Source organism: Ochotona princeps, chromosome 31, assembly GCF_030435755.1.
Source record: "Ochotona princeps isolate mOchPri1 chromosome 31, mOchPri1.hap1, whole genome shotgun sequence".
Taxonomy (NCBI): domain Eukaryota; kingdom Metazoa; phylum Chordata; class Mammalia; order Lagomorpha; family Ochotonidae; genus Ochotona; species Ochotona princeps.
Window position 1 is genome coordinate 8913919 of NC_080862.1, and position 11464 is coordinate 8925382.

General features: G+C 47.1%; 1 protein-coding gene across 1 annotated transcript; it reads right to left on the reverse strand.

Annotated features, from left to right (window-relative positions):
* Positions 1-8683: 8683 nt before the first annotated feature.
* On the reverse strand, positions 8684-9510 carry TPD52L3 (TPD52 like 3). The gene has a single exon (XM_004591867.2). It carries the CDS (start codon positions 9478-9480, stop codon positions 8848-8850), a length of 633 nt encoding a protein of 210 aa, XP_004591924.2. The 5' UTR covers positions 9481-9510; the 3' UTR covers positions 8684-8847.
* Positions 9511-11464: the final 1954 nt, after the last annotated feature.

Here is an 11464-nt window from a genome sequence, read left to right on the forward strand (position 1 = left end):
GTGGCAGCTTCATGGCTATGCCAGACATCCCGGGGGAGAGTAGAAGGCCTGATAGAGAATTCATTGGTATGGGATATTCTCTCTTACTCGGGGATTCAATGTTCTGATATCTAGAGTTGATCTAAACACATTGTCAGGGTCTGACATGGTGGCAAAGCCGCTTAACCCACTGCTTGAACACCAACATCCCACATGAGTGCTGGTTCAGATCCGGGTTGCTCACTTCCCGTGCAGCTCCCTGCTAAGGTGCCTGGGAGAGCAGCAGAGGATGGCTCAGGCTCTTGTACGTCTGATACCCACAGAGTTCTAGGCTCTGGCATCAGCAGAGTCTGGCTAGCCCTGAGTGCTTCCACCACTGGCAAAGTGAACAGATAGACAGAAGTTTTATTTCTAAAAAACAAAACAAAAAAGCAAAAAATACCTCTCACTGTAAACACGTTGTCAGGTTGGTCCCCTAAAGCTTGCATATGACAATGGCCTGGAGTTTGTGAAATAACTTGTCTAGACGTCTGATCTGGATCAGGGAAGTAGGAATGTTAGCATGAATGTGTCTGAGAACTTGCTTCAGAAGCCCGAAGTCCAATAGGATTCACCCATAACATTTATTAAATTCCAGCAAAAACCACCCTAAAATCTTGTTAGGAGAGACCGACAGCAGTGAGTCATTGCAAACCATGTCCCCTGACTGGAGTACATAGTGTTCGACGGTCCAGGGGTGAACAAGCCTAACTGGTTTTGATCCAAACAGCTGGGCCAGTTGCCTGCTATTCTACAAACCGCAGCTGCATAAGGATCACAGTGGTCTCCCCCCAGCAGACTGAAATGTTTACCTTCAGAGGCCACAGGGCAGGCTTAGGAGGCCTATCCCAAACGCCATCTCAGGGCATCAGGCACTCTCTTTTAATGGGACAAGGGCAGCATAAATGGCCTTCCCTAGAGCAGGAGACAGAGGCCATTGCCACCTTGAAATAACAGGAAAGAGATGAGCACTGTTTCCTTAGGCAGCTTGGTGGTTCCTGCTCCCCCCCCTCCCCCGGCTGTTGCCTGCAGATGTGGCCGTGGAATTAAACTGTCTGATATCAAGGACGATGATGGAAACTCAGAATGACAGAGTTTATTCTTAGGAGCAAGATTGATGTTACTATTATAATGGGCGTTAAAGTTAGGGTGGCAATTAGCGTGTTTTGACCTACACGGTTCTGTAAGGATATTAAAGGTAAGAAAGGACGAGCTGACCAGGACCACTAACTATGCCAGGAGAAATGGGGGTTACTCAGCTGAGCCAGCACTGAACTTCGAAGAGCCAAAAGGACAATCTGCCCCTCCAGTAGAATAGAATTATGGTAGCCATATAACAAATGGGCTTTTAGTCCACCTTCAACTTACAGTAGGACTGTTGAGTCAGCCTTGACATGTCCTATAGTTATTTCCTTAGTATTTGAATATATGAAGCCGGCATCTTAAGCAATGTGCCCGATACAAATTTCCAGCACCATGTGAATTAAAGATCATTATTTTTAGAAAGGGCCAGTGAAAGTGCCAGAAGCTGACCTCACCCATATTCCTAGCCGGGAATGGAACCTGAATACCCCACCTCACCGCGGAAAGAATGGCCCGTGCTTCCATGTTTGAAGACGCCTGCGTGTCACATGGGGGCAGGTGGTGGTTCCACTGTGTTCCCTGTGAGCTCACCTCTCGGCTTCTGTCGAAGCTTAGCTGATGATGGCAGACGATGATAGTGAGCTTGATTTCAGCCTCCCCAGTCAATGCGTTCACAGGGTGAACCAATCAGCACCTTCTCTCTCTTCTCTCTCGCCAATACACTGCCCCAGTTACAGCTGGCACGCAACATGCACTGGAAGCATTTATCTTCTAGCACTTGCCATGCAGAATCAGTATAGCGCACCTTTTTTTTTCCAGTCCCCATCAGTAAGGAAAATCAGAATGAATTTGTCCTTGTAAGACAGAAGCAACATAGAGTAGTTAATGCCACCAGCGACAAATTTTACTGATGGGAAGGAAGAAACTGAAATACAGCTAACAGATTCATGCTTGGCCTGTAAAGCTTCCAAGAAGCATAATTCCAAACATCCTCTAAAATAGCCTACATTACCAAGAAACTTGTTGGGTTTCTTTAAAGAGATGGCTAGTTCAGTCAAATACATAACCCTCTCCTTCCTTCCCTTAAGAGCCCGTTCCCTTCACTCTTTCCTCCTTGGAACTGTATCTCCAATGAAAAATTAACACAAACTTTGTTTCATGTTTTGTTTCCTGAGAAGTCTAAACAAAGAAAATGGCCCTCACACTCTCCTTGCTCAATCAGGTGGTTACTGGAAAATGAAAAGTAAACATGTAGGTAGCCGGAAGCATGTGTTAAAAGAGCTTCTCTCCACTATTTATTTGAAAATTGAGAGGATGAAGAAGCAAAAACCAAAAAGATAGCTTTTAAAAGTTAACCACAGTAGTGTTTAAAAGCATTTGCACAACAGAAATAGAAATTATTTTCCACTGTAATAACTATCTAGATGTCTTAGCCGGTACATGAACCTTTTTTTTTGATAAATTTACTTACTATTCCAAAACCAAGAACTTTCTGCTCATAAGCAGTTAAAATGATGTCTACCAAGATCAAGAAAAATAAGAGTAAGGATAATAAAAAGTTAAAGTTCCATACTGTAGTTACTTTGGATGTGGGAGCTGAGAGTTCTTTGCAAGCTACCGGCACAGGAGGAACTTCTGCAATGTGCGCCAGCAGAGGCCAAAGCAGGAAGCTGTAGCTGCACGGTCCCCGGAAAGGAGTGTTTTTGAAACGTGGTCAACACATGCACACTGCTGGGTCTCGAACTGAAAGCAGGATTCGTCCCAACTAACCCAAGAAGGAGGCCCGAGGTGGAAGGCTGCACACTTCACACTGAGGCTGCGAAATCTGACCACATATTCTTTTTGTGATTCATAGTTTACACACTTTATTCAAAAACACCCGGAGGCTTCTTACCGCAGTGCTTCTGGATCCTTTCAGTCGCTCCCTACCCTTTTAAAAATCAAATCCCAGTTTGCCTAATTCTTGAGTGCCAGTTCTTTAATCTCAACCTCTGGGCTTTGGGTTGCATATAAATATTGGCTATTGGTCTTGTAGCTTTCAAATATAAGCTTTCCCTAAACAATTCTGACTGAGTTGGGTTACCGGTTCCCTGATGTAGGCAAATATGTTCCAGTTCTAACCACTTGGAATCTAACATCTACCCCCCAGCTAGAACAACCTCTGTCTCCCAGCCAGGAGACAGTGCGCATTTTGTTATGAGCCACTGGGTTCAGAGCTATCTGCTTCGTTGCCCTGGCAACAAGACAATAGTTCTGCTTTTCTTTAGGCCTATGGAATGCGACGTTGTAGAGGGAAGATGTGGAGTCCCCAAGACAGGTGCTGGCTGATTCGACCCAGTCAGCTGAAGTTGAGATGGAAATACAGACTCCTTAGGAAAGTCGATTCATTCCTGTTCACTCGCCCAGAGCAATGTAGAAGCTCTGCATGCTCATTCATCAAGATTCATTAGTACCCAGAGCCTTGTCTGGCAATGGGAAGGGAGGAGCTGATAGATTAAGGACGAATCGCCTTTCTAACATTGTACATCGTAAGGGACATGGAGAATAATGGCTTTGTTTCAGATGCTCAGTGGCCATCTTTAGAAAGGGGATATTGAAGGCCCTCCCGCAGGAGCTGATGGACATAGCTCATCTGCCAGGAAGAAAGGTGACCCCAGCAAAGCTTCACTGGCTATCCTGGGGGACAGGGGGGACAGTGAGAACTCAGCACCCTCACCGCTGCAGCCACAGCCCTCAGGGAAGATCGTGAGCCAGCTGGTTGAGCTGACTGAGCTGTGCAAGGCTGGAGGTGGGATTAGCACACGACTCTATTCTACTCATACTCTACTTCTAGAAGATGCTTGCTTGGAAGAGTCTATTGTACAACAAGTGTATATTATTCTAATACTAAGGATTTTTTTTTTGTTAAAGCTGGTAATAATGTTCAAGAATGCCTTCCTCCAGAAAGTGCTCTTCTGCAGACAGGGGAAAAAATTCTTTGAAAGCATTTTCCTGTAAGGTTGTAACTATGAAGATGTCCCTGGATCCTGATGTTTAACAGTGGCAACAGGACTTCTACTCTTTGGGAGGCAACAGCGTAGCTGAGAGCTGGACTCATGCTGACCTGAATTCAGATATGCTGTCATTTGCAAGCTGGTAAGACTTGAGGGCAAGTTCCTGCCTTAGTTTGCTCTTCTGTAAAATGGGACTCTTCATTCTTTCTTCAAAGGGCTTCAGTAAAGAAGCTGGCATGTGTAATGTGGTGAGCAGGTTGCAAGTGCTCAAATGGACTTCAGTGCATTTTGTCACTGTTCTCATGCTTTTGAATCATCTTTAAATATTTTCAGGACGTTTTACAAGTAAAACTGCCCATTGCTAAAGCGTCATATGATACAGCTTGTTCCATTCTTGCTACTTTTAAAAAAGATTTATTTATTTTTATTGGAAAGGCAGATATACAGAGAGAAGGAAAGACAGAGAGGAAGATCTTCCATCTGCTGGTTCACTCCCCAAGTGGCCACAACAGCAGAGCTGAGCCAATCCGAGACCAGGAGCAAGGAGTATTTTCTGGGTCTCCCGAGTGGGTGCAGGGTCCCAAGGCTTTGGGCCATCCTCAACTGCTTTCCCAGGCCACAAGCAAGGAGCTGGGTGGGAAGTGGAACAGTTGGGACATGAACCAGCTCACATATAGGATCCTGGCACATTCAAGGCGAGGACTTTAGCCACTAGGCTACTGCGCCCAGCCCTGAGATAGAGTTTCAACAGGGCTTCCGGACTTGGCTACCAGATGAATGGTGTTTACCCAGGCAGGTGTGTGTTTTAAGGAGTCAACTAAACCTCCGGAATGGGGGATTCTTCTCTTTCCCAACCCCTCCCACCCCCAGCTCTGTCCCCAGGACAGAGCCCTGCCCCTTTGCCTACAGATGATTACAGGGAGTACGATGTCAGGTGGATACTTGGGGAGTTTGGGGTGGAGAAGCTGGGGGTCCTCCTTGTTCAGCTGCAGTAGCTCCTGGCTAGCTTGCCTTTCTTCTCATCCACAGATCCGGAAGGCTGATCCTCTCCCTTGACCCTTCACCGTCTCAATCTTTTTCAGAGAGAAGCATCTTGGTTTTTAGAATGAGGATTCCCCTCTACTGGCCTGGATTGGAAGAGAAAAAAATGTACTTTATTCCAAACTCGATGGAATTAAAAAAGCAGATTTACCCCGAATCATCTTCTTTCCTACTGTATGTATATTCTACAGAGTAAGGCCTAAGCCTTAGGGAATGGTGTGTGTGTGTGTGTGTGTGTGTGTGTGTGTTTTCTGTGGGAAGCTTGTGTGAGATTTTTCCACACGTTAGGAGGATCCTACACTTCGGCTTTCAGAAACATTACCTCAGGGGTTAAGGCTGATGGAGTTTTGGAGGGAAGGGCGTGACAGTGGGTAAAATGAGGACGTGGGGCGGGTAACCACTAGCACCCCCTAGTGTCGAAAAGCAGCCCTGTTGAGTGGAGGAGTTGGCTTGGAGCATATTCTTTGTCTTAAATCACCTTATGCCTGACAGTAATCGTAGGTGCTGGGTCAGACTGCTCAGACTTTTTTTTTTAAAAAAAGATTTATTTATTTCTATTAAAAAGTCAGATTTACAGAGAGAAGGAGAGACAGAGAGAAAGATCTTCCATCTGCTGGTTCACTCCCCAAGTGGCCACAACGACTGGAAACTGAGCTGATCCAAAGCCAGGAGCCAGGAGCTTCTTCTGGGTCTCCCATGCAGGTGCAGGGTCCCAAGACCTTTTGGGCTATCCTCTACTGCTATCCCAGGTCACAAACAGGGAACTGGATGGGAAGTGAAACAGCTGGGACGCTAACCAGCACATAAATGGGATCCCAGCGCTTGCAAGGTGAGGACTTTAGCCACTAGGTTACCGCACCGGGCCCTGTTCAGACTTGTTTAAAAAAAGATTTATTTATTTTTATTGCAAAGTTAGATATACAGAGAGGAGGAGAGGCAGAGAAGAAGATCTTCTGTCCTATGATTCACTCCCCAGGTGAAGGCAACGACCGGTGCTGTGCCGAGCCGAAGCCAGGAGCCAGGAACTTCCTTCAGGTCTCCCCCAGGTGCAGGGTCCAAGGCTTTGGGCCGTCCTCGACTGCTTTCCCAGGTCACAAACAGGGAGCGGATGGGAAGTGGAACTGCCAGGATTAGAACCGGCGCCCATATGGGATCTTGGCACGTTCAAGATGAGGACTTTAGCCACTAGACCACCGCGCAGGGCCTCCTGCTTAGAGACTTTTGAATACTGAAGTGCTTCAAGTAATTCGGAGAAAGCAGCCAGGAATGAAAACACTAAGATGCCATCAAAAGGCACTGAAGGTAGAGAGGCGAAATCTAAAATGCTGGTGTCGGGGCACAGTGGATAAGGTGGCTGCCTGCAGTGCTGGCATCGCATATAGGTGCTGGTTTGTGTCCCAGCTGCTCCATTTCTGATCCAGCTCCCTGCTATGCCTGGGACATCAGTGAAAGACGGTCCAAATCCCTGGGCCGCTGCACACATGTGGGAGACCCACAAGAAGCCCCTAATCCACGTTGTTGATAGTCATCTTGGATCCATGATTTGTGTCTGAAGGACGTGGTGTTAATTTTAATACTGATTCAACAAGTATTTATTCAATATCTACCCTAAGCCAGGCAAGGGACTACAATGATTAGTTAACACTCTATGCGCAGAGTGGAAAATTATTGAAGAAAGCATTACTATGTTCACATATTTACTATTTTTTAAAACTTATTTTTTACTTGAAAGGCTGAGATATATCTTTATTATTTTTTTTTAAAGATTTATTTATGTATTTAGAAAGTCATAATTACATAGAAGAGAGAGACAGAAGCTTCCATCTGCCGTTGTCTCCTCAGAGGGCCACGAAGGCCAGTGCTGGACTAGGCCGAAGCCAGGCCGAAGCCAGGAGTTTCATCCGGGTCTCCGAGATACTCAGGCCATCTCCTGCTGCTTCTTCCAGGTCATCAACAGGGAGGTGGATCGTGAAGTGGAGCAACCAGAACTCAAAGCAGACATTCCAACACAGGCTAACTGCTGCACTGAATGCCCACCCTCAGTTCTTGGAATTCTTCAATAAAACCTATTTTGGGTTTGGTCAATTATGTCAGTGTGGAATTGTCCTTAACATAACAGCACTTTCGGAAATGCATGTTTAAAGCTTTTTCCTGTTGGAACTACTTTCGTTCCTGACACACCGTATACCTCTCTCTGGTTCTGCAGTGTAGAAAAGCATGTTGGCCGGTAAACACATTGATTTCAGAAACACACGTGTGAAATAGTTGGAAGGCTTATTTTAATACAAGCAAAACATTGTCTTCAGAATTTTGTGGAGATCGGAAGCAGTGACTTCACAGTTTACCAAGCACTTTGGAATTTACAGTGGGGATTTTACAATGCTTGTAGGCAAACCCAAGGACTGTGGGGGAAGGACATTCTAGAATCAACAAAGGCAGGATCACTTTTTCTAAGCTGAAGGAATCACCTCTGTGTCATGAGAGGCCATTAATGTCCCCAAGAAATAAAGGCCTTAGCCTCTGCTAAGAGCCAATAAGACACGGACTTTTACCTCAGGTAGCATAATTAGGACTTGGAAAAACATGGGTAAATAAACAAAAACCAAGAAACATTACAACTGCTCCTGTGACAATCAGCTAACAGAAGTTCCAACAAACTCAAATCAAGTACCCGTCGTTTCTAGGGTCCTGATATGTCTGGGGGCTGGGTTTTGTCTTCTTCTCTCTGGGGTTAGACAAGGAGATTGGAGTCAGGAAGAGCAGTGAGTTTGGTTCAAGCAAAGGCCCACAGCTAGCATTGCAGGTGGCGGGAACTCTTTGTCAAATGTTCTTTAGGACGGGGGCCTGTGGTTCTTGAAGTTAGCGTCACTGTTTTCCTGTAGTCCTCTCCTGCAGATGGTTGTGAGAATTGTTGCAGAACAGGGAAGCAATTATTTTTCTTTCAATTTCTTTCTTTCTTTCCGCCCTTCCTTCCTCCTTTCCCTTCCTCTCCCCTCTCCTTTCTTCTTGTTGTGCCAAGATCTGCCACAGGGGTTAAACTTTTACAATTCTCATTTTGATTAGGCAATTATAAAGTGCAAGACAAAGTAAAGTTCTACTGTCAGCTGCAGTTCAAAGTGTTAGTAGTTAGGTTGAAGTTAAATTGTTTTGGGATGAGAACTTTGAAAAAAAACCAGGCTTATGAAATTTATAGTGTAAACTTAACAATTAATATGCTAATATTTCCCTCTCACCTCCCTGAGCGTCAAAGATGGGCGTTTTCCGTTACCGTCACTTGAAATTAAAAATTACAGATCAGGTGAAGCTTTCAAGTAAAAAAATAGCGAGGGGACAAAACTCAAGATTATTTAATGGTTTTTACCAGTCCTGGACAGAAATCTGCTTTTGCCTTCGAAAAAGGTAGTTTGCCAAAAGAGAATGAAGACCTTTCACCAGAGCCATTGTCCTATCTATTATATGAGATCCAGGAAAGCTAGTGCAAGGGTACATTTTATCTACAAACTGGGGTGTAAAATAACCAAATATAAAACTGTGGGGGTTCTGTACAGATGGACATTATGATTTTGTTTCCCCTTAAAAGCCACACCCTGTCCATTTCCTGAATTCACTTGACCATGGCATTGGGTTGGCTTGTTCTTGTAGGGGAGCTGGCAGACGTGAGAAGGGAGGCATGGGGTTGGTTCGGTGGCCAGGGTCAGGTTAACCGAAGGGCTCATTCTGGCTCCAGAATGGGAAGCTGATCATCTTGACTCCCCCGGACCGGGAGTGGGTCATCCCCACTCGTGGGCAAGGCAGGCAGGCTGTCACTGCCCAGCTCTCTGCCACCTGCGACTCTCCACTTGATGCTCCCCATCAGCCCCTCGAAGGCCCTGAGCTTCCTGCAGATGGCAGAGCCCACGGTGGACAGGGCAGCCGACGTTTTCTGCCTCATGGAAGCGTTGGAGCCCCGAATCTCACGCCAGCTCTTGAACCCCAGGGAAGGCGGGGGCGCCAACCTTCTCCTGAGCTCCCCACAGCGCCCCTCTTTGGCGGCCAGCGTGTGGCGGAGCGACACGATCTCCGCCTCCAACCGGGCCAGCTCGGCTCTGAGCTCCACGAGCTCGGCTCCCATCAGGGACTCGGACTTGGTGCTATGACCTTCGCAGCAGCCCGAAGGAGGGGTCTCCGCCATAGCGGCGTCTGGTGTGGTCTGCACAAGAAGGTCTTCATTTAGAGAGTCCAGGTCCAACTCTTGATAGAGAGACTCTGGTTCTCGGCTGGCAGAGAAATAATCTCGTCTGGCAGGGTCAAAATCCAGGCCTGCCGCCTGGGGGTCCAGGCTGGAGCGCAGGCCGTAAGGCTCCATAGCTCGGACTGTAGAAATGGACGCCTTGGCTGGATGCTCAGCCTAGAGCGGGGCGGGGGAGGGGGCTGGAAACACTTCCGGGTAGACAGGGGTCGGTGGGGCCGAGGAGGCGGACTTCCGGGCCCCGTGGGGTGGCGATCCTGTCGCTCAGGTGCCAAGTAAGCGCCTTCCCGGCTTGCTGGCACCACCACGAAGACCCTGTGAGGTGAGTGCTGTGGCGGCTGAGGTGGCGAGCGGACCAGTTCAACCCTCCTTCCCCTCCCGCTCCCCCAGCCAGAGCGGGTGACACCTCGAGCTGTCTGGCGGCTGTTTTTGGTTTGCTTGTTTTGTTTTTAAACCTCCTTAGCACTTTCCAAGCCCTTAAGGGAACTTTACGAAAAGGCCCAGTACCACAGAGTTTTGGAGGGAAGTTAAGGATTCCTAGGGTTGTCTTCGGCCGCCTCCTGCGGACCTCTGCCGGGTGTCCATGGGTGCCCGCAGAAAGTTCTAGCACCGCGCTGGAAAGCGGGCTGTGAGAGTGTCACGTGTTCTCACTGAATTGTCGACAGGGCCAGAGACCTCCATAGCAGGGCTTGGAAAGGGAGTCTGAATAGCTCTAGTGCACTGTTGTTTTTCGGGAAGGGGTAATTTAAATCTGATAAACATCTAATCATAAAAACGAAGATTCTTGCACTGTGGTAATTTAGGGGAGAAGGGCTATGTGCGAAGAAGTAGGGCGTGCGTTTTTGTTTTCCTTTTGAAGTTTTTTTTTTAACCTTATGTTTAATATTGTTTAACTGAAAGAGATGTGAACCTCTGAATGGGGCAGGGTGGGTCGAAGTGTGCAGGAAGATGTGTGGGACAAATGTTTCCATTTTTTCCCCCTGTGTTCTTAGGGTAGGGGGTTGCTACTTGCTATCAAACTACATCAGCACCCGGGGTTGGGGGGGCCTGGGGGGGCTGGTCATCTGATGACACGTAGAGATCCTGACGTGGGGAAGAATGTTCTGAGGATGTAACTTGAGTGGTTTTGATAGTTCTAAGATGTTGTCGAGAACACGGATTTTGAATAAGCCTGTTGTGTTTTTTTTTCCCTCCTGTACTCCGATGCGTGTTTATCGTTGCTTGTTGTGAGAGATGGTCTACCTAGTAAAGAACTGGTTAGGTAGGTTCTATCAGAGTCTCAACCCACTATATTTCCCATTTTTTAAGAAAATGATTGATTCATTTTATTGGAGAGGCAGATTTACAGAGAGAAGGAGAGATAGAGAGATTTTCCATTCGCTGGTTCATTCCTCAGGTGGCCACAAGTGCTGTAGCTGAGCCGAGCCAAAGCCGGGAGTCAGGAGCTTCTTCCAGGTCTCCCACGTAGGTGCAGGGTCCCAAGGCTTTGGGCCGTCCTCAACTGATTTCCCAGGCCACAAGCAGGGAGCCGGATGGGAAGTGGAGCTGCCAGGATTAGAACCGGCGCCCATGTGGGATCCCGGGGCGTTCAAGGCGAGGACTTTAGCCGCTAGGCCACACCGCCGGGCCCCCATGTTACCATTTATCTTACATTACCATTGCATTGTCTCACCTAAGGAACATTGGCACATTAAATTCCATCGTTTGGGTTTGTCATAGCCTAATATCCTTTCCCTAGGCCAGGATCGCATCTGTGACATCACGTTACATTCAGTCCTATTACATTTAGTTCACTTGTCAGCTTTAGTTTGTGTCACTTTTTCTGACCTCCCTGGTTTTTGGGGTCCGTGGCCAGTTTGAGGAAGGCTGGCCAAGTGTTTTCTAGAATGTTTAGCAATTTGAGGTTTTCTGATGTTTTGGTCCCATGGTTAGGCCGGGGCTCACGGGTTTGGAGAAGGATAGTGACAGAGATGAAGTGCTTTTTCATCATTTTATATTAAGGTTCCATGCTATAAACATGACTTACCGGTGACTTTACCGTCTTAGGATGTTTTTATTTAAATTCCTAGGTGGTGATAGTCTGGTTGGTGGAGCCAGCAGA

Coding starts and splice junctions, on each gene's coding strand:
- TPD52L3 (XM_004591867.2), bottom strand. CDS start 9,480: ATGGAGCCTTACGGCCTGCGCTCCAGCCTGGACCCCCAGGCGGCAGGC.